Source organism: Erinaceus europaeus, chromosome 5 (assembly GCF_950295315.1).
Source record: "Erinaceus europaeus chromosome 5, mEriEur2.1, whole genome shotgun sequence".
Lineage (NCBI taxonomy): Eukaryota > Metazoa > Chordata > Mammalia > Eulipotyphla > Erinaceidae > Erinaceus > Erinaceus europaeus.
In genome coordinates, this window is record NC_080166.1 from 120635818 (window position 1) to 120659557 (window position 23740).

The 23740-nt window shown below is 38.0% G+C and overlaps 1 protein-coding gene across 1 annotated transcript in view; it reads right to left on the reverse strand.

The window, feature by feature from the left end:
- Positions 1–3170: 3170 nt before the first annotated feature.
- LOC132538650 (protein POLR1D-like) overlaps positions 3171–23740 on the reverse strand; it is a 41717-nt gene continuing 21147 nt past the window's right edge. Inside the window, exons 2-3 of the mRNA XM_060191701.1 lie at positions 23109–23183; positions 3171–4281 (exon numbers count right to left, since the gene is read on the reverse strand). Of these exons, the coding sequence (XP_060047684.1) occupies positions 4014–4281; positions 23109–23183 (343 nt within the window). The 3' untranslated portion in view covers positions 3171–4013. The remainder of the gene's footprint in view (positions 4282–23108; positions 23184–23740) is intronic.

Sequence of the window (23740 nt, forward strand, 5' to 3'; positions counted from 1 at the left end):
CCACCTTCAGAGTCTATTACTATTAACAGGCTGTCAAAATCTGTGGTCTGCCTGACCCAGACAGTACACAGCACTGAGGGCCCAGCTGCATATCAGAACTGAACCTCTGTGGTCTGGGAGGTGGCGCAGTGGGTAAGGCTGTGAACTCTTAAGCATGAGGTCCCGAGTTCAATCCCCAGCCGCACATGTACCAGAGTGATGTCTGGTTCTTTCTCTCTCTCCTATCATTTCTCATGAATAAACAAATAAAATCTTTAAAAACAAATCTACCTGTTCTCAAATTAAAAAAAAAAAAAAAGAACTGAACCTCTAACCAACATGAGCTTCTGATTGGTACCCAAATTCAAACAGACTCCCACACCCAGGTTCTCCTAGAATATCAAGCATAATGAGAAGACAGTTGGACCAAGACAGCAACTGGAAAAAAACTCCAAATTCAAGTTACATAAATCTGAACAGGACACCAAAACTATAGTCCTGTGGTCCAGGAGGTGGCGCAGTAGATAGAGCATTGGACTCTCAAGCATGAGGTCCTGAGTTCAGTCCCCAGCAGAACATGTACCAGAGTGATGTCTGGTTATTTCTCTCTCTCTCACCTAACTTTTTTTATCTTTTCTTTTTAAAGTTTTTTTATATTTATTTATTTTCCCTTTTGTTGCTTGTGTTTTTTATTGTTGTTGTAGTTATTATTGTTGTTATTGATGCCATCTTTGTTAGATAGGACAGAGAGAAATGGAGAGAGGACGGGAAGACAGAGAGGGGGAGAGAAAGAGACACCTGCAGACCTGCTTCACCGCCTGTGAAGCAACACCCCTGACAATGGGGTTCCAGGAGCTCGAATTGGGATCCTTACGCCGGTCCTTGCGCTTCGCGCCATGTGCACTTAACGCTCTGCCACTACTGCCTGACTCCTTCCTATCTTTCTAATAAATAAAATCTTTTAAAAAAACCCAAAAAACTAGTGGGAGGTGGCGCTGTAGCTAAGGGACTAGACTTTCAAGCATGAGGTCATGAGTTCAATCCCTGGCAGCACATGTACCAGAGTGATGTTTGCTTCTTTCTCTCCTATCTTTCTCATTAATAAATAAATAAAATATATATTTTTTGAACTATAGTCCTATGGATGATCACTAGAATGAGAAGTTCAGTGGGACAACACTTCAAAAAAATCAGAGGAAGTATGAGAGAAATCTTAGCAGGGGACAGAGATGAAGAATACCATAGCTAAACTAAAAATATGAGTCAAGATTTCCCTAAACCGAAGAAAGAGATAGACCTTCAGATCCAGGATCTCTAAGAGTTCCAAATAAAACAAATCCAAAAGTAAACTCAAGAAGCACATAATACTTAAATTGGCAAAGAGCAAAGATAATTTTTTTAAGTAGTAAGAGATAAATAGTATCATCTACAAAGGAATCCCCATAACTGTCACTTCACAAGCAGTGAAGCAGGTCTGCAGGTGTCTTTCTCTCTCCCTCTCTATCTTCTTCTCCCCCTCTCAATTTGGCTGTTCTACATAAAAAAAAAAAAAGAAAGAAAGAAAGAAAAAAGAAAAAGAAAGAAAAGAAAAAGGCTACAGGAGTGGATTTGTAGTGATGGCACTGAGCCCCAATAATAACTCTGGAGGCAAATAAATAAATAAATAAAGGAGCAATGAAAAGCTTTCCAGACTAACAGTGAAAGGAATTCATCACCACCAGACCATCCCTACGAGAAATACTAAATGGACTTATATAAAAAGGAAAGTATAGGACGAAAATATAGAATGTGGAGTAAATAAACAAAGCAGGGAAAACAAGTAAAAACGAAACCTTTGAACTCAGACTGTAGATCTAAGATTATGAAAGGAGATGAGGAAGAGGGGAAGGTCAGGTTGCAAGAGAGCAGGGGAATCAGTTGGCTTTGATAGTGGAGTAGAAATATTTTGCAGATATGAAACAGTACTTTTATCACATTTATAGTCCTGTCAATCAAAATTACCTCAAAAAGACCAAGTAAAATAAAAGACCACAGTCTTAATTTGTCCATATGGATGCAAAAGTAAACCTCAGTGGAAGGTACCATCTTTTTTTGTCTATGATAACACCAGCTTATTCATGATAGCACCATGATAGTCATGGCTGGAGACTTTAAACAAGGTATTGCCATCACAGATGAAATTTTGCTTATTTAGTTATAGCACACTATAACTATTATAGGTTTCCCTCTGGTGTTGATAAAGCCCTTGCAAATATTTCTTTAAGAATATTTTATTTATTTATCTTAATGAGATAGAGTGAGAGAGAAACCAGAACACTGCTTGGCTCTGGCTTCTGGTGGTGCTGGGGAATGAACCTGGGACTTTAGAATCTCAGACATGACAGTCTTTTTGCATAACCATTATGCTACCTTCCCAATCCTATCAAAGATTTCTGAAAATATAATATTTTTTGTTAATAGTCTAGTGACTTATAGGTTAAAAACCTGTTTGTTTTTGACAAACACTGTAAGTTATAACACTGGGCTGTCAGAAAAGTCATGACACATTTGTATGGAAAAACATAGAGAATAAATAAATTATCTTACTTCAAAGAAAGAAAACCCCCTTCTTGACTGTTATTTCTAACATTACTTATATATAAAATCCTTGAAATTTAGCACAGGTGCCAAAGGCTACTATACTAGATTTGAATACAGTCCTCTGAACCAAATTATTATTCTTGTGTGTTTGAACAGAACATACAGACATAGTCATAAGATGAGGTCCTGGGTAGGAAAAGGGAATGGATAGAGTGAGAATGCTTTGGATTTGTCATTCCATAAATTTAGCTCAGACTGAGGGTGGCAAAGCAGCTTGGGAGAAATGGTAGACGGTTTATTTTGATTTCTCTCTAAATACCTCGAAGCTAACTTTTCGGATGTGCTCCTTTCTAGCATTCAGAAAGGGCTTTTCTTGGCAGCCAGAAAGCAGGGAGCAGGGCTGCAGCAAGTGATTATCTGGGAGCAGCCAGGCATAAGCTCAGATGCTTTGGAAAATTGGGGAGGGGGAGCACAGAGACAGATTCTTCTTCCTTTTGTGGACTGGGGTAGAGTGTGCTTGTGACAATCCCAAGTATGAAAAGAAGAATACAGATTTGAAAGGTCTGTAAGTATATGTTAAAACAGATTCACACTGATACAGGGAAAAAGAAGGCATTGTAAACACACTTTTATTTAAAATTAAGATTTCTGAAACAAGTATACTATGAGTGGTAAACATAGATCTTTAGTTAAATAAGCTAAAACACTAAAATAGTTACATTAATATAAACATTTGGAGATTCTTTTTAAAGCACCACTTAAAACTTTTCCAAAATTCTAAATATAGAAAAAATATGTTCTATCTCAGGGATGAATTTGAGAAAGCACAAGGAAATAACAGAGTCATTTTTTAAACCTCTGGTTATTGATATGGAACACTAAAATCAAAGCCATTTAGAGAATTTCCTACATTGTTCATTTGAAGGGAAAGGTAAAGTTTTCAAAGAGTTTCTTGCTGTGTTTCTGGTGCTAGAAGGAGCAGAACTTTATCAAAATGGTTACTGACCAAATGATTTACAAATGTTAAACATGTCACCCCCCTGGAAAAAAAAAACTAAACTATAGGATTTACAAGTATCTTGCTTTTTTGAGAAATGATCACAGTTGCAGTACACTAAGAAAATGAGAATTAGTTTTTTAACAATCTCTGAATAACCTTAAGTTCTAGATTTATTTTGAAACTAACTTCCAAACAAGATATTACAGAATAAAAACAATACATGTTGTAGCTTACACTGCCAAGGGAGATGAACCCTGCCAAAACATGTTGAGATGTTTAGGTTCTTTGTACTTGTTTCCTTGAAGAGTCTCTAGGTAATTTTCTGCTTGTCATAACAAAGGATCTACTGTAAAAATCACTCAGGTATTTCACAGAAACCTCTCTAACTCCAGTTCTAGATAGAACAATGCTAGCTGCCCATGACAGTCTGTCTGGCAGGTGCTTCATCCCTGCCTCACCGCCTGTGTGATCGCTTTTCGTATTTCTCCTGGCTGCTCTGCTTCCTCGGAGGGGAAGTGCTGACCGTGTCCCGGGCCTGGAAGCTGTGCTTGTATGGATGGGTTCTGTGCTTCTTCCGCTTGTCTTCTTTCTGGTCTTGGCTTTTTGCAGGTTCCTTACTGTCTTCTTTTTGTTCATGGGTTTGCTCTTTATGGGAAGGCAGTGTGTTCTTAATAGTGTTAAGTAGAAATCTTTTATTTGTACCAGCAAGAGGACACTTCATCCTAGGGGGAAAGGAGAGAACAATCACAAATCACACAGCTCACTCCAAAGCTGAACCCGCAGACCAAAGAATTCTTCTCCTGCAGAAGCAAGGTCGGGAATTGTTCGGCTTTCCTTGCATGCCACCTAGTGTAAGCTCTGAGTACAGGGAAGGAAATCAAGATACTCAAGAACTGAAGATGGCTGGGCCTCACCTGAACTCTCTAGCCGTCCCTTCCTTACTGGGACTAACTCTCCTACAGTAATATAAGCACAGTTTTCAACTAGGGTGCAGATTAACTGAGTCACCCTATGTTTTATCCTTAAGGAATAAATCCCTGATGAAATTACCATCTCAATTCTGTACTGGATTTATTGTGGTCTACTTTTAGTTACCAAAGAATAAAAAAAATTTCCTTTCCAAGGAAATATATATCTTATTATATGTTGATTACTAGAGCTAACTGATCTTCTCTAGAAAGTAAAGTTAACTAAATGATGCATGGAAATTAAAAAATCACCTCTTGGGAGTCGGGCTGTAGTGCAGTGGGTTAAGCGCAGGTGGCGCAAAGCACAAGGACCGGCATAAGGATCCCGGTTCGAACCCCGGCTCCCCACCTGCAGGGGAGTCGCTTCACAGGCGGTGAAGCAGGTCTGCAGGTGTCTATCTTTCTCTCCCCCTCTCTGTCTTCCCCTCCTCTCTCCGTTTCTCTCTGTCCTATCCAACAACGATGACAATAATAACCACAACAATAAAACAACGAGGGCAACAAAAGGGAATAAATAAATAAAATAAAAAATTAAAAAAAAATCACCTCTTAAACAAACACCTCACTCTCACAGCCTGTATTCTCTCAGGGAACACTTTTTACAAATGTCCACCCTCTGGGTGAACTTCTACGCAATATATAAGTAGTGTCATGACTCAAGTTCATCCAGGAGGGAGGCTATTACTAACCAAATTGTAAAAAAAAAAAAAAAAAAAAAAGCTTAGATTCACTTATGTAATAGAATTTCTTTTCTTTTCTTTTTTTAAAAATTTGTATTGTGTTTATTTATTTACTGGATAGAGACAGCCAGAAATCAAGAGGGAAGGGGTTGACAGAAAAAGAGAGACACTTGCAACACTGCTTCACCACTCACAATGCTTTCCCCCTGCTGGGGGGGACTGGGGACCTAGGTCCTTGCACACTGTAGCATGTGCACTCAACCAGGGGCACCACCACCCAGCCCCAGAATTTTTTCTTTTTCCAGTGTAGCAAATATTTTATTCTGAATGAGACAACTCCAAACAAATGGAAACCTGCATATTTCCCTTGGCTTTGAGCAGCCTGCCACATGATGGGATGTGTCTGGGGAAGATGCTGGTCTCCAAAAACATGTTATTCAAGTTACTGGTATTAAACAAAAGTGAATGTAGGATTCTATAACCTCCATCTGAATACAAAACTTTGATTCAAAGACAGTCCCACTTGGTACTTCACAATCCCCTGGAACCCCACCACAGGGACATGATAATCTAGATCACTGTATAAGTGACACCCAATAGTCATCAACCTAGTGTTAACAGTTACAAGATCTGACCATCTCAGGGAGCTGACATGGCACTGAACTTGGAGTTAAAAAAAAAAAAGGAAGAAAAAAATGCCTCCTGCTGAAAAAAATAGTTCTTTTAAAAAATATTTTTACTTTACTTGTTTTAGGTAGAGACAGAGAGAAAATAAGAGACATGGGGAGACAGAGATTTAGAGAGAAGGGAGACACCTGCAGCACTGCGTCACCACTCATGAAGTTCCCCTCCTGCAAGTGGGGACCAGGGAGTTGAACCCTGGCTCTTGTAAACAGTAACATGCGTGCTCAACCATGTGTCCACTGCCTGGCCTCCCCCAAAAGTAGTTCTACACAATCAGAAAATATGTTTTTGTTTTTTTTTCCATAAATCCAATGCCTTGTGTGTGGTTAATGCCCAGGTCAGGAAAGTGGCAGGGAAGTCAAAGGAGGAGGAAGAATCTAGAGAGAAAAAGACATGCTGTATAGCAGGAGCAGGGGATATATTCAGAATTGGAGACTGAACTGGAGCTTCAAAGCAACAGTGACAGAGAAGAGGAACAAAAAGAAAGACAATATAGTGACCAAAGGAAAAACTACTGTAAGTTTGGGAGTTGGGGTGAGGACCAGCTAACTCACTGTGAACCTATAAAGCTTTAGCACATCAGCAGTCCCAAGGCAGAGCAGTTTCTCCCTCCTAGAGATATGTCTGCATTAGGACACTCAGTGCAATAAGAAGGCCGTGATGAGAGCCATACTGGCCTCTCTGGGGGCTCTGTAGCCTCTAAGTTCAGGGCCTGCTATAGAGAAGAAACTGGAAACACTACAGTTGCATATTCAGCAAAGATTCAGAAAAACTTCCCCCACAGGTGTTACAATACAGCACAACACTGCTAGTGTGAAAACAAGCAAACAAAACAAAAACCTTTTCCAATCAAATGTTAAAAGCAGACAGTGCCCTTTTTGCCAAGGATGGACCTGTGCTTACTGTGGGGCCCAGTTGGTTGTGAGTGGCTAGGAAAGAGTTGGCAAAAACTAGCCAGGACAGGAGAGCTCAGGTGTTTCATCATGATTTGATTTTCAAATCAGTTCTCCTCTGGATTAAACAAATGAGGAGAGCTAGTTATTACCAGATGGGTCAATGATGTAGGACACCAAAACAAAACTTTAGGGAGCTCATAGTGAAATGCACTTAATTTTGCTGTCTTCCATGTAAGATTATTTTTAGGACCACATGCACAGAGACGACCAAAGCCCTTCTGCTGCAGACTGAAATGTTCATGTCGAGTGATTGTTAGACTTCTACATTTGGAAGTGTCACTTTCCAGGATTCCTTATTTGCTACTGATAGCAGGGCCTGAGAAAATTCACTGCTCTGCCTGTGTGTTTCTCAGCTCTTTCTTAGTGCTATTTTGTTCTCCGATACTTGAGAGATACATGTTAAGCTATCATTGGCTATCATACCATTTTAACATCTATCACATCAGTTTTAAGGTAAGGTCACATGCCATGCTGCTCCACATGCCTGTACCATGCAACTGGCTGCAGCCAAATAAATGCTGGCTGGGTGGGGGGCTAGCAGGTGACTGTTTTCTGGCCTGTAGTGTTGACCCCACACAGTATTGCCTTCCTCACCTTGGCTTGTTATTTATTTTTATAGAACTTAATTTTAAAAAATTTATTTACTTATTTTGGATACAGACAGAGAAATTGAAAATTGAGAGGGGAAGAGGAAACAGAGTGAAAAGGGGGAGGGATGGAAGGAGGGAAGGAGGGAGGCTGGGGAAAGGAGAGAGAGAGACTTGCGACATGGCACTGCTTCACCACTCATAGAGCTTCCTCCCTACAGGTGATGTGACCATAGGCTTGAGCCCGGGCCTTGTGCACTGTAATGTGTGCACTCAGTTACGTATGCCACTGCCTGGCCCAGCTCCTTATTTTTATTTTGAGGTTTGAAAAGTTCTACTAGCATAAGATTTAAGGAGCTAACAACATAAGTGCTTATAAGCCACTCAAGAGAATGAGACTGGTGGTGACTGTTTTAGAAAGCACACATGACAGCACCATCAGACTTAAGATCCAGCACTGTGTCTACAGACTTCAAGAGGGAGACTTACTTCCCTTCATTCTCAGAGCTGCTGGCTCAGAGGCGGTGATGAAGGCAGGCTTCTAGATTGAGCAAGGCAAGAACTGCAAGCTTTTCTCTCTCTCTCTCTCTCTCTCTCTCTCTTTTGAGGAAACACACTGTATAATTTACAAAAGTAAAGCCCCTTCTTCCAGCAGTCATCATTCTTGACTTGTGAAAAACAGCAAACTTTAAAACAAACCTAGAGAATAGAAAGGGAATATAAACATTTTGTTTTCTGATGTTAATACTTTCATATCTATTGCTAAAAGATAGAGCCTGTAGCACTTAACATTTATAAATTTAAACCTGCCACATTTGGTTTTTGAGATAATTTTATGAATATGATCTAGCACCTAATCACTAGCAGGCAAACATAATAACTTTTTCTTTCTTTTTGCTTCCAGGGTTATTGCTGTGGTTCAGTGCCTGCACTACTAACCCACTGCTCCTGGAGGCTATTTTTTTTCCCTTTTGTTGCCCTTGTTGTTTATTGTTGTTGTTATTGTTGCTGTCGTCATTGTTGGATAGGACAGAGAGAAATGGAGAGAGGAAAGGAAGACAGAGAGGGGAAGAGAAAAGACAGACACCTGCAGACCTGCTTCACTGCCACAGGTGGGGAGCCAGGGGCTCGAACCAGGATCCTTATGAACCAGGATCTTTATGCCAGTCCTTGCGCTTTGCACCAAGTGTGCCTAACCCGCTGCGCTACCATCCAGCTCCCAAACATAATAACTGTGATAACAAACTAACATTTATGAAGCAAGCTGCCTGTGCCATTATATTACAAATATCACCTCTTATTTTTCCAGTCATTATTCATTTTACAGAGAAGAGAAAAAAAGTAAAGCAATTTATCTAAAATTTCAAGCCAGCAGGACATGGAGGTGAGATAGTAACTAGGGTGTCTGACTCCACAGACTATCCCCTCCTACCATCTCAGATATAGTGGAAGGAGCAAAAGCAAGAAAGATATGCTGCAGATCAACTAGATGGTCAGTTACCAGAGAAATGAGGTGAAAGAAAGGATGGCTGAAGAGACTGGTAACATACTATAGTACAGGTTTCTTCATAAAATGATAGACTTCCAGAAGCAGACAGATAAGCAGCATCCAACTGGCTAAGGAAGGCTGGTCAGTAATGGAGAGTACTCCCCAAACACACCTGACTTTGAGATTAGTGAGAGACTGCAAGTGCTGGAAATGATGACTCTTCTACAGTTAGGAAAATTGGACATGGATGCTAGGTTCCATGTAGTCTACTCTAACTCATTATTTTATATTATTGTATTCTATGCCCAACCCTATTCCTCCAGAAAACAGCACCTCATATTCCACTGCACATAGTTTTTTGCATTGTCATGGAAGGAAATCTAAAATAATTATAGAAAGAAACACTACATTGGACCAGGAGGTGGCACAGTGGATAAGGCATTGGACACTCAAGCATGATGTCCTAAATTCAATCCCTAGCAGCACATGTACCAGAGTGATGTCTGGTTCTTTCTCGATCTCCTCCTATCTTAATCTTGATGCCATGACTGATTAAAGCTCATTTTATTGTTAATGTCATCACAACTACCATAACTAGTATACAGTTCATAATTTGGCAATCATATGTCTCAGCATGTGGGTGCCTGATAAATAGTTTTATAACCCCTGTTACTAAACTGTTAATCCTTAATTACTCTGAATTCAGAGGACCACAGTGGGTTTTCAATGCACTTTTATTTCAACAGTACTTTTAAAGGTAATAGGCTGGGGAAATATCAATAGCTCAGCTGGTAGAGTACAGGATTTGCACAGCTGAAGTTCCTGTTCAATCCCTAGCAATGCATGTACTAGAGTGGTACTCTAGCTCCCCCCCCCCCCCACAATACTGTCACATATGAAATAAACATTGAAAATGAAAGCACTGAAAACAAGTTGACATCTAAGTATACATATAGCTGTAATATTTATTTTTAAAAACCTGATAACCTTTCATATGTACAGCACTATGCTAGGATTTATGGCAGAGATATCTGTATATATATATTTATTTTCTTTGGAGATTACTAAGAGGAAGAGAAGGTATGGGAAGATGAACTTCAGAAAAAGAAGTGGAAATAGTAGCGTACTGGGCTAGATAACAAGACTATCATCCTTGGTGTCTACCCTTAGCTATGTGGCCCAGTGGTAACATATTCAGGACTCTGATTCACTTCATAACTGGGTATGAGAGGACTGAGAAGCAGGGCCAGGAAGCATTGCCATTTCTGTGTACTATCAGACAACAACACACAGAAATAAAGAAGCATATAGTATGAGAATTAAGCAAGAGATAAGAAAGCAAAGCCCAAGTCCTATAAGAAATTAACTGACTGAGACTTAAGGACATCTCTTGGGGGCACCGTGTTCTTGAACTATCAAGTAAAAGCTATGGAGTTCTGACTCTAACATACTGCCAAAATGCTCTCCATGAGTCACTCTGAAACTGGAGCCTTCCCTTCACTCCTTCGCTAGTTCTTGAAGGAGGCATTGTGCTTATTTGTGTAATGATGTGTATCCAACCAGCTGATTAATAGCTTTAAGATCAGGATAGTGAGTCTTCTTTATTGCTGCCTAAGCCTGGCTTCTTTTTATAGCTACTGGTGCTTTGCTTAGTGGTTTTGTTTGCTTGCTTTTGCAATTCCATCCACTGAATGAAAAAAACATGCATAAGAAATTATTTACTTCTCAATAATGAAAAGCTGGTTATACAACACAGAAGATTAACATAGGTTACCTCCCTCTTACCACCAGGCTGACCCCAAGCCAGAACAGAAAAGCACTCCAAACGTCCTTTCCCATCAAACAACTGGGCTAAGAAAATTCAAGAATCATTTTTTGATAAAATCAAATCCAAATTCTGGAACTTTTGGGTACCAAAATATAATCCTTTCCAAGTATAAGGTTGCAGTGCATTTCATAGGCACTAAACTAAAAAATTATATTATACTACAAATGAACTGAAGTTCAGACCAGAATGAAAACACTTTATAAAAAACAAAGCGGAGGAATTTATGAAATTTGTGTTTACAAATTCCTTTTTGTCAGCACAAAGGAAGTCTTCTAGGCCAATATTTCAGCCTTCTGGGTTATCTGTCAAGAGCAACTTCTTCTAAGGAAATTTCTTTTGATAAAAACACACCCACAGAAGAATATAGTACCAAAAGAAGAATATAGTACCAAAAGATCTTTCTTTAGCAAATAAAACCAGGTAGCCACTTAGATTTTCTCTAATTTGACAACACTTTCTGGCAATGGCTCAATGACTCTATTAATTAATTATTTTTATGGAATATCCAAGAGGGAAAAAGTAATGTCACTCACTTTTGCTCTGATGTAATTTAAAAATAAAATTTAAAAAGTCTTTAATACAGCAGGCTGGTATCACTCTTTTTAATAAAGAGGCATTTGTATTACGGTTTTCAAATTTCTGTGAATTTTAGAGTCACCTGGGAATCTTTTTTGTCATTTGTTTGTGATTAACAGTGGGTTACAAGATTATGAAATTACAGGGTATATTATCACACTACACCCACTGCCAAAGTTCTGTGTCCCCCACTCTCCCAAAGATAACCACCATAGTTCTCACAAAGTCACAGAAACAGTTTGTTTACTACTGCTGCTTCTTCCTCTTCCTCTTCGGTGACAAGATTGTAAGATTATAGTGTATAGCTCCACAGCACTCACCACCAGAGTTTTATATCCTCACCTTCCCACCTCCCAGTGATAACCACTATAGTTCTCATAAGTCTCAGAGACAGTTTGCTTGCTTCTGTCCCACCCCGGTCCCTCCAAACTCATGTGTATCAGTTCTCTAGATTCCACATATGAGTGAAACCATCTGGTAGTTGTCTTTCACCTCTGCTTATTTCACTAAGCATAATCACTTAGAGTTCCATTCATTTTGTCCCAAAGGACACAATATCATCTTTTTAAATTTCAGAGTAGTATTCCATTGAATATATATCCCATAATATCTTTAGCCAGTCATCTTTTGATAGGTATTTAGGCTGCTTCTACTCTTTGGCTATTGTGAATAATGCAGCTATGAGCATAGGGTTGCACATGTCTCTTCAAATTAGTGTTTCAATGTTTTTTGGTTAAATACCTAGGAGTGGCACCGCTGAATCATAATGTAATTCCATTTTATTTTAAGTTTAAAGACTCTGTATGTTGCCTTCCAAAGAGGCTATATTAGTTTACATTTCTACCAGCAGTATAGCAGAGTTCAATATTCTCTACAAGCTCACCAAAACCTATCATTTCCTGTTTTGTTGATGTTTGTAAGGTAGAATATCAGTGCAGTTTTAAGTTGCATCTTTTTTCTTTTTTTGAGGCTGATTTCCAAGCTCACAGCCTCGTGATAAAAAAAAAAATTCTTCATAATTTCAACATTCACATTTATTTTTTTCCCCCTTTTGTTGCCCTTGTTGTTGTAGCCTTGTTATGGTTATTATTGTTGTTGATGATGTTGTTCGTTGTTGGATAGGACAGAGAGAAATGGAGAGAGGAAGGGAAGACAGAGATGAGGAGAGCAAGATAGACACCTGCAGACCTGCTTTTGTCGCTGTGAAATGACTCCCTTGCACTGGGGAGCCAGGGGCTCGAACCGGGATCCTTATGCTGGTCCTTGCTGCTTTGCACCACATGCGCTTACGCCACTGCGTTACCGCCGGACCCCCAACATTCACATATTTATTAAGACTGTATGTCCCAACACATGCTCAATCCTTGAGAATGTTCCATATGCAGCTGAAAAGAATGTACATTCTTTTCTTTGGGGGTGGAATGTCCTAAATATATCTGTTAAGTTCACCTCATCTATGACTTCATTTAAAGCCTCTATTTCCTTGTTGATTTTTTTTTTTTTTGTCCTGATGATCTATTTCTTGCTGCCAATGTCTCCCTTGAGGTCAGTAAGTATTTGTTTTATATATTTGGGTACACTCATATTGGGAATATATATATTGATGACAGTTATGTCTTCCTGTTGGACTGATACTCTGTAGTGTCCAATTCTGTCTCTTATTATCTTCTTTGCCTGAAAGCCTATTTTATCTGATAGCAGAATAGCTGTTCATGCCCTTTTGTCTGCATTTTTAGCTTGGAATACCTTATTTCAGCCTATAACTTGGAGCTTCTGTTTGTCTTTTGTTTAGATGTATGTTTCCTAGATAATAGCATAAGTGGATCTTGCTTTTCATTCCAGTCAGTCACCCTGAAACTTTTGATAGGTGAGTTTAAGCCATTCATGTTTAGGGTGATTAATTTACTTATTGCCATTCTGATTTCTGTTTTGAGACTGTTTTATGTTTTTGTTGATTCTTTTCCTGTATGCTTCTGCTTGTTACTTTATGTGGATAGTTTTCTATGATGGTCTCACCTACTATATGTATTTCCTATTTGTCTCTGTACTATATTTAATTTTGTAGTTATTATGAGTACTGTGTCTAACTTATAATATCAACAATATTTTTTGTTAAATTGGCCTTGGTTCACCAATATTTGATTGTACTGCTTTGTCCATTTTGTACTATTTATTCCTGTATTTATGTTTTTTTTCCTGTTGCTGTTGTTTATGTTCCTGGTTCTACTCTATTCTACCATTGATCACTAAGGGTTTGAATTCCTTTACTGCTTCTTTTCAGTAATTCTCACAATGTAGGGTTGGTAGTGGTAAATTCCATCAGTGTCAGTATGTTTGAAAAGATTTTTACTTCTCAAGGGCCAGGTGGTGGTGTACCTGGTTGAGAGCATATGTTACAATATTCAAGGACCTGGGTTGGAGCCTTCAGTCCCCACCTGCAGGGGGAAAGCTTTGCACTCGCAAAGTGAAGTGGTGTTGCAAGTGTCTCTCTGTCTCCCTCCCTCTCTTCCCTCTCAATTTCTGGCTGTCTCTATCAAATAAGTAGATAAATAAATAAAGATTAAAAAAAAGATCTTTACTTCTCCCTCAAACTTGAAGTATAATTTGGAAGGCCAGAGTATCCATGGCTGGCAATTCTTACCTTTTAATACTTTGAAAAGTTACCCCACTTCCTCCTTGCCTCTAGGGTTTGTGATGAGCGATCTGGCGAGAGTTTCAGTTAAATAATTTAACATTTAAATAAGGGGGGGGGGGAAAGAAATCTGATGAAAGCCTGATGGTTATACCTCTATATGTCAGTTTCTTCCTTTCCCAAGCAACCTGCAATATATTTTCCTTGTCCTTGATTTTGGATAGTTTTATTAAATATTATGATGTGTCTGGGTGTGTGCCATTTTGGATTCAGGAACCTGGGTGACTGTTAAATTTCCTGGATGTCTGCTTTGAATGTAGCCCAGGTGTAGAAACTTTTCTGCTGTGATTTCTTTGAATATGTTCTCTGCTCCTCCCTCCCTCGTTCTTCCTCAGAGATCCTAATAACTCTCACATTCATTTTTCTGCTGGAGTCTATTTCACAGAGAAGTGCTTCAATTGTTCTAGACTTTTCCTGTCCAACAGCTTTAAATCACATCATGTGGTGACTTAATCTTCTTACTCTGATATTCTGTCCTCAATATAATTTAGTTTATTCCTAGGCCTGCTACTCAACTGAACTGCATTAAAAGTACCCTTCACATCATGTATCTATCTGTTTGAAGTTGTTACTTTATTTTTTCCAACCCGACATCAAATTCTGTTGGAGTTTTCTCTAGTGAAATGATCTCTCAATTCCTACATATGTTTCTGCATGTTAAGTTCACATTCTTGAATTGCCTTCACAATGAATTTTCTAAATTTCATTTCTGACAATTTTTTCCCAGATCTTTGTTGATCTGATCTTATTTGGTAAGTTCTGGCATGGATGTATCTATGTACTTTAAGCTTGTGCATTTAGCACAGTTTCTGTTGTTGAGCCAGCAGGTGGTGCTGTGGCTATAGTGTTGGATTTCCCTGCTCATGAAAACATGGTAAAAGAGATTCTATCATGTGTCACAGGTCTAGTTTAGTGCCTGTGATATCAATGTGGGGCCTCACTGGTATGTTTCCAGACTTTTGGAAAACAGCAAGGGAGAACCGCTTTCTCCTACATGCTCAAAGAACAAGCAGGATTTATTTTCCTACTTGTGTGCTGGGGCTTGAGCAGACCACATGGCTTTAGTGCTCAGCCAGGCTTTTCTCTTAAGCACTGCTAAGGTCTTGTGGGAAGTTAAATATCCTGATGTCCCTGAGTTCACAGATTAAGCAGTCAGGAATTCCCTGCTTCCTGCTAAAAAGATGACACCGACTACCACTAAGAATGACTTCCTATATCCTGAGAACCTTTCCCTCACCCCTTTTTCCATCCACTGACTACTTGTACCTGTACCTATCTATAGCTAAGTGAGTTTCTTCAGAACTCCCAGTTGTAACTTGGTGAGGTTCAAGTGATCTTTTCATTACTTTAACTAGTTCATCAGAAGAGCAACGTGTAGCAGCTGCTACTCCATGGCCACACCTCTGCTCACCTGAGTATCTTTAAGATTTTTCTCTCAACTGAGTATCTAAGACTTTAAAGTCAAGCAATATTCCAAATGAAGGATTTATTTTTAATTGAGTCTGATTTTAATGAATTATTCAACAATAGGTTAAAAATTGTAAGATTACAGGGTAGAGTTCCATACCATACCTAAAATAACATTTGAAGGAGGTGCATAGACAATATTTTTGGCTATGCCCCAGATGATTCCAAATGTATGGGAATCACTGGATTAGTGCTAATGAGTTTTTCTCTACACACATGAACTCACTTGCATTTATTGAACCAGATGCAAACCCAGGTGTTCTACAATGAAAATGATAGGAAAGATTTTCCTTGTACAAATACCAGTGAGGAGAAGTTAGTCATAGGAGTCCTTAGGTCAGACCTTTCATGACTCATCTGTTCAGCTGTGCTAAACCAAAAGTTGCTCAAGGAAAAGCACTTCAGCAACTGTTTGAGGAGCCAGGTGAATTAGCTTATTATTAAGATATGAATGAGCCTGTCACTTCAAGGAAAATAACTGACAGTATTCACTGCTAATGGCAAGACTGGAGATTCCAGGTGTGAGAAAATGAGGCTTTGTGGGAACTGTGAACTTGACAAGTTTCCAACACTTAAATAACTTTTGGATGAGATTAGAGGTTATATTTATTAATGTATCCTTGTTATCCTATAATGAAATGTGTTAACATATCAAAGATTTTTTGCTACCAGGTATATTGCTGGGGCTTGGTACTAGCACTATGAATCCATCACTCCTAGCCTGGTGGCCATATTTTCCTTTCCCTCTTTTTTTTTTTTTCTATTAGATGGGACAGAGAGAAAATTTTTTAATTCAGCAAACTAATATTTTCCAGGCAACCAATGCATGGTTATGAAATCTCATAATTAGAAGTTTCAGTCAAAGTGACAGGCAGACCTAGAGATTTTATTGAAATAGATTAGGAAAAAGTCACATTAAGAAACTACCTCTGCTTGAGGTAGTTTCATTACTTGCAAAGTACCTCTCATTACTTGTATAGCTGATATAGTATTAAAGAATACCAGAATTTTCTGAAAAGGCTATTGAAATACTTCTTTCTTCTCCAAACATGTATTTGCTAAAAGTTAGATTTTCTTTATATATTTCAATAAAAATAATATATCAAAACAGACTGAAGCCTTGGGAGAACTATTGTAGCTTCCAGTGGAGGGACTGGGGATACAGAACTCTGGTGGTGGGAATGGTGCAGAATTATACCCCTTTTCTCTTAAAATTTTGTAAATTAATAATAAGTCACTAATAAAATAAGCAGATATGAAAATCCCAGATTATTACAAGCCAGACATTAAAAAGGTTTGCAAAAAACCCCACACAATTCCCTTTATTCAATATTTAATAAAAATATATTATTCATTTTAACATAATGGATTTATTATTGTCATTTTTAAATGAATAGCTAAAATTTGCTCAATTTAAATTTCTAATACAGTAAATATATACACACACACACATATGTTAAATAAAAAGTTATTTGAGGCCCTCAGTAATTCTAAGAATGTAAAGGATCCTAAGTCAAAAAGGTTTGTTATTCCATTTGCTATGAAATAATGGCGAAGTCAAACAGAAATTCTTGTTCTATACAGTAATGGGAAAATATAAGTTTCAAATCCTATTTTTCCAGGGCCCACCTCTTAGAAATGTGAATTTCTTAATTTGCTCCCCATCTTTTATTCCCCTTTTTAATATGTTTCATTCTCCTTCCTTCATGGGAAGAGGCTACTAGTTGTTCTCTAACATCCTCTTTCCCTTTCTATAGTAAATGTGTTTCCTAAAATAGCCTGGCACATAACTGCCTACAGGGAAAACGAAATGCCTGGTCTTGTAGATAGGTATAGATAAGAGATTACATTTGGCCAATGTACTATATATAGAATAGTATGCATAGCATTTGGGAAGTGTCTCTAAAGGGAGAAGGTATACCTCCTCTCTTTGCTAAGAGAAATGTGAATTTAATGGCTGTTACTACACCATGTGGAAAAATGAATCACATCTCTGGTTGGGAGACTTAGAAAACTGGAAAGAAAAAGGGTCCTGAATACCTCTGAAATGAGCCACCTGACTGATATTAATCTCAAAGAGAATATCAATACTTCCACAAACCTCAGGATGGTCTTTGAATATGTTAATTTCCTCTAAGGGAAATAGCTAATATTGACAGACTGGTTCTACTATGCCAGTCAGTAGTACTAGGTTGTCAGGAAGCATGGCTTCCTTCTGGTGAACTGTCTAGAAACAATTTGTGCCTCTGAACACTCCTCACGTAGTAAGAGCCCTGGATGACATTTTCTTATTCACTTGTCATCTGAACTTATGATTCAAAGCAGCCTTTCCCTAAATTTGTACTAATATGATTCAAATTTGAGACATTTTATCTTTTGAAAGTATAAAGGAGGGCTGGAAAGAAATGGCAGATTTAACTAACATTTACTAAATGAATGTTCCATGCCAGGAACCATGCTGAGTGTTTTCATATATATTATCTTGCCAATTTTTTATAACTACCCTTCCAGGAAGTAGTATTTTATTGCCTCTAAGATGATTAGAAATGTTACATACAGATTGAACAACTATATTGCTTTATCATATCAATGCATCCAAAAATACATCATAATGGAGAAACACACACACACACATAGACTTTTTTCTTTATTGGGGGATTAATGGTTTATAGTCGACAGTGAAGTATTTCTGTTTTCCACATAACACTTTCACCTCCCACCTAGGTCCTTCTCCACCATCATATTCCAGGACCTGAATACTCCCCAATGCCCCAGAGTCCTTTACTTTGGTGCAATACACTACATAATGGATTTCTAAAGTAAAGTCACAGCAATGTCATTATTGTAGTTTAGAAATGTCAATATCTATCTCAATAGTATTTAGCATGCCCAATGTTTCATAAATGTTATGTTGTAGTTAGTTTAGATTTAAGAGTCTAAATATATTTTATTTGATCTCAGATCTGTTGTTTATAAGGCAATACTTATTCTCCTTACAATTTATTTGTTAAACTGGGCTGTTTCTTCTATAATTCCCTGAATTTGGGGTTATTTGTGATTTTTTTGTGTCATTTAATATGTTACTCCGTAGTTTGTTCCTGAAAAGGAGTTCTAATTAAAGATCTCATCAGATTCAGGTGCCAATTTTTGATGATGACTTCTCATAAGTGGTGACATGCACCTTACGTTGCATCTTTTGTGATGCAAAGATAGGTCGAGCTCAGGTGTTGTCATCAATTTGTCACCTAGACCTAGCAGCCTTTGACAGTCTTTGCCTAGACTATAAAATAATGACATCCTTTTTTTTTTTTTACATCAGTCTTCTGAAGTATATTTTAAACATAGTAAAACTTATCCCTATAAGTCAATAGCTTTATGAGTTTTGACAAATACGCAAAGACATATAATCCCACAACAATCAAAGAGTATTTTCATTATCTAAAACAGCAACTTCCTTCCTTTCTCCTTCCACCTTTACCATCTGGAAACCATGGATCTCTTTTCTGTCCCTATAAGCTTTGGGTTTTCTAAAATATCATATAAATGGAATCTTTTTTTTTTTGCCTCCAGGGTTATTGGTGGGGCTCGGTGCCTGCACTATGAATCCACTGCTCCTGGAGGCCATTTTTTCCCCCTTTTATTGTCTTTCCTTGTTGTTTATTGGTGTTGTTGTTACATTATTATTGTCATTGTTGTTGGATAGGACAGAGAGTAATGGAGAGAGGAGGGATAGACAAAGAGGGGGAGAGAAAGATAGACACCTGCAGACCTGCTTCACCACCTGTGAAGTGACTCCCCTGCAGGTGGGGAGCCGGGGTCTCTACGCGGCCCTTGTGCTTTGCGCCACCTGCGCTTAACCCACTGTGCTACCACCCGGCCCCCTAGATGGAATCTTAACAGTGTGTGATGTTCTGTATCAAGTTTCCTTCACTTGGCATTATTATACTTCTAAGATTTATCCATGCAGGGTGCATTGGTATTTCTGCTTACTTTTCACTATAGAGTAGTATTGAAAGTATAAATATATTATAATTTATCTGTCCATTCATCTCATCCTTTGATGGACAACAGGCCTATTTATAGTTTTTAGCTATCATTAAAAAGAATTGCTATGAACATAACTTGCAGATTTGGGTGAACTTACATGTTCAGTTCTCTGGTTAGAATAATTCTGTATAGTGAAAGTATATTTCCAAGAAACTTGTTTTTTTTTATTATTTTTTCCTTTTGTTGCCCTTGTTGTTTTATTGTTGTAGTTATTATTGTTGTTGTCATTGATGTCCTCGTTGTTGGATAGGACAGAGAGAAATGGAGAGAGGAGGGGAAGACAGAGAGGGGGAGAGAAAGATAGATACCTGCAGGCCTGCTTCACGGCCTGTGAAGCGACTCCCCTGCAGGTGGAAGCAGGGGGCTCCAACCGGGATCCTTACTCCAGTCCCTGCGCTTTGCGCCACGTGCGCTTAACCCGCTGCGCTACCGCCTGCCTCCCGAAACTTGTTCTTTTTATGTTGCTTTAGGATTTTATATTTCTGTCAAGATTGTGTAAGCATTCTTGTTCCATATATTCATCTTTATCTGGTAGTCATTCTTTTTGAAAATTTTTTTCCCCTTCCAGGGTTATTGCTGGGGCTCGGTGCCTGCACCACAAATCCACTGCTCCTGGAGGCCTTTTTTCCCCCTTCCTTTAAAAAAAAATTTACTTATTTATTTTCCCTTTTGTTGCCCTTGTTTTTTATTGTTGTAGTAGTTATAACTATTGTTGTTGTTGATATCATTGTTGGATAGGACAGAGAGAAATGGAGGAAGGGAAGACAGAGAGGGGGAGAGCAAGATAGACACCTGCAGACCTGCTTCACCGCCTGTGAAGCGACTCCCCTGCAGGTGGGGACTCGAACCAGGATCTGCGCCTAACCTGCTGCACTACCGCCCGACTCCCTCTTTTTGAAATTTTAACCATTATGGTGCGTATGTACTAGTAACTAACTGTGGTTGCAAATTGCATTTTTCTGATACCTATAGATTTGACCATCTTTTTATTTGCTTATTGACCAATCTTGTATCATTTTTGGTAAAGTATTTGAGTCTACTGTCCATTTGAAAATTAGATTATTATTTTTTTCTTCTTCTTTCTTTTTTTTTTTTTTTGTCACTGATGAGGTTTTACTGCTCTGGGTCAACTTTTTATGACAGAAAAGATAAAGTGGGACAGAAGAAAAGATACTACAGCACCAAAACTTCTCCCTGTGCAGTGGGGGCTGGGACTGAACCTGAGTTTTCTGAATGGCAAAGTAGGTACCTTTCTAAGTGAGCTACTGGGTTGTCAGAAAAGTCATTACACATTTTTGCACAGAAAAATACATCATGACTTTCTCAACAACCCAGTATCTTGCCAGTCCTTATTATGATAAGTTAGCATCTATGATGGTTATCTTATTTTATAATCTTTCTACATTTAATAGCAGCAATTCTGTAAGGAAAACTTTTATTCCATCAATTATATGATAGCTTTGAGGTATAATTTATATAGAGAATAGGATAAATGCTTAATCCTTCCTCATAATGTCTCAGTTTTATAAATAATGATTTGGTGCTTTATCATTGTTCAAAAAAGGATCAATGTGTCTTTTAATTATTACATTAGAGATGGTAATGACTCTATCATTTTATGCAGGTTAGAGGTTGAACACAGTGTCTCACACATTCACTCAACAGCTGAGTCACCTCGCTGGCCTGCCTCTAAGGTGTGTGCATATGATTATCATTATAGCCATACACATTTTAATATATTTTAGAAATCTCAAACATTGTAGCTTAACTTTGTTTTCTTTTACTCCCTTTGAAAATAAGATCATCCCATTTTTTAACTAGCAGGAGGTCTTTCAAGTTGGTTTCTAGGTCTTTCTGACAAAATTGTAGTAGTCCTTTCTTTGTCTCTGGTTTGAAAAAATTTTCCAGCTCTAATACATTTCCTGCCTGAGTAGTAAAAAATGTAGTGTTGCTCAAAGAGACCAACCCTTTGTCCTTAGCTTCTGAGACATAATCTCAATCTAGGAGATAACGTCAGACCTGCAAGAAATGTCTTTGTTGAGTGTGGACCTTAGGTTGGCCAGTCAGATAGTTTTAAGAGTCAGGGATTGTCACATCAGAAAGACCAATCATGTGATTTATTTTGAGAACTTTTAGTCATGTAGTACTGGTCAACCTGAAGACCGAGCAAGCAAACAAGTAATCTTGCCCAAGTAATAAAATCCCAACAATAACTGAACATTAAGGCATAGGAGAAAGGGGACAGGTGGTGGCACACCTGGTTGAGTGCATATGTTACAATGCGCAAGGACCTGGGTTTGAGCCCCCAGCCCGCACCTGCAGGGGAAAAGCTTCACAAGTGGTGAAGCAGGGCTGCAGGTGTCTCTCTGTCTCTCTCCCTATCACCCCCTTCCCTCTCAATTTCTAGCTGTCTCTATCCAAATAAATAAATAAAGATAATTTTTTAAAAAGGCATATGAGAACAGCCATGTTTGGAATATTCTATAAATACTCTCATACACTGACAATGGGAAGGTAGCATCTCTGGCTGACAATATTCTTTACACATTGTCACATACTGATGCTGGGTTAGTAACGTGTTTGGAGCCCTCCCACACATACTTTACATCTCCTGTTCCAGGTTCAATTCCACACACCACCATAAACCAGAACATAGCAGAGCTCTGGGGGGAAAAATGTGTGTGGCGGTAGATAGCATAATGGTTATGCAAATAGACTCTCATGTCTGAGGCTCTGAAGTCTCAGGTTCAGTTCTCCTCACCATCATAAGCCAAAGCTGAGCCAGTGCTCTGGTAGAAAAAAATTATTGAAACTTAAAAAAAAAAAATATTTAAAGCATGTGCATGGTTCTAAAGACTGAGGTCTATCAGGAAGGTGAGCTTCTCCCACCTCATTTTTAGATTTTATTCTTCTCAATGTCCCACAGTAATCTACTGTAGTGAATTTTACTTATTTGCAAACTATTAATTTATTTAATGAGAGAGAGAAAGAGAAGCAAAGCATAGCCATGCTAGGGACAGAACCTCCTGGGACTTCGTGTATCCAAGTTCTACAAAATGTAGTAAGTATGTAGTGACATTGAATGTAAATGTTCTTGCTAAGTATTAAAAATAATGTACTTATTTCCTCATACTAAATCTTTCCTTTATGATAAACTTTAATAAGCCATATTTTGTTTAAAAACGGAAAGAAAAAAAGCATTAGTTTCACATGGCTGAAACATTACAGTAACTATAGTATTTACCATCTAAGTTTTAAAAAATATGTATATTTTCATTAGAGAGAAAGGAGGTGTGTGAGAGAGATAGGTACACACACACACACACACCTGAGCACTGCTTAGCTTTAGCATATGGTGGAACCAGAAATTGAACCTGGGACCCTTAGTGCCCCCAGGCATGCAAATTTGGTGTACTACATTGATTATAATTCTTCAGCAGTCAGCTCTGTTTTATTCGTTCCTTTGTATCCATGATTTTACATTTCCTCTAAATGTGAATGACAGATATATTTGGATCTTCAGCCAAGACTTTTCTCTTTGATTTTATATTTTAATAGATTACTCAAGAACTCACCAACCCATAGGTCCCATTGTTTCTGCTCTTGTTTTCCCACGTTTTGCCTCCTTAAGCAATTCTTCTATTGCTTTTCTGGTGGAAAAAAAAGAAAACATTTAAATCATTCCTGTAAATTCAGAAAAATTAGTCCATTCCACCTACAGAATCTTTGTTTCTCAAGCTTAGTTTTGAAGCTTAACATTTCAAAGCTAGATGAGAAATTTAACAATTTTAAATGGTTGATGATTTTGAACACATAAAGATAAAATATGTTCACATTAAAAATATTTGAATGTACTACTGTATGAAATAACAACTAACCCAATAATGTTAAATCTTACTCTACCTATCAATGAAAAAGCAGAAAAATGAACATTTTTCTCACCACATGATGACTAAAATTGATATGAAATTTCTGGAGGAAATTAGCAACATGATAATGAACCTTATAAATAATTCACATCTGTCAACCTAAAAATTCTACTTTATCTTAAGAAAACATCCAAATTAAGTACATAATACTACATACATAGACAAAGGCACTCATTACAACAACTTGTTAACAGTAAAAAATAATAATAAATGTGAATGTTCACAAAAAAATGAACTGGTTAAATAAATCATGATATATCTATACAGAAGACCAGACA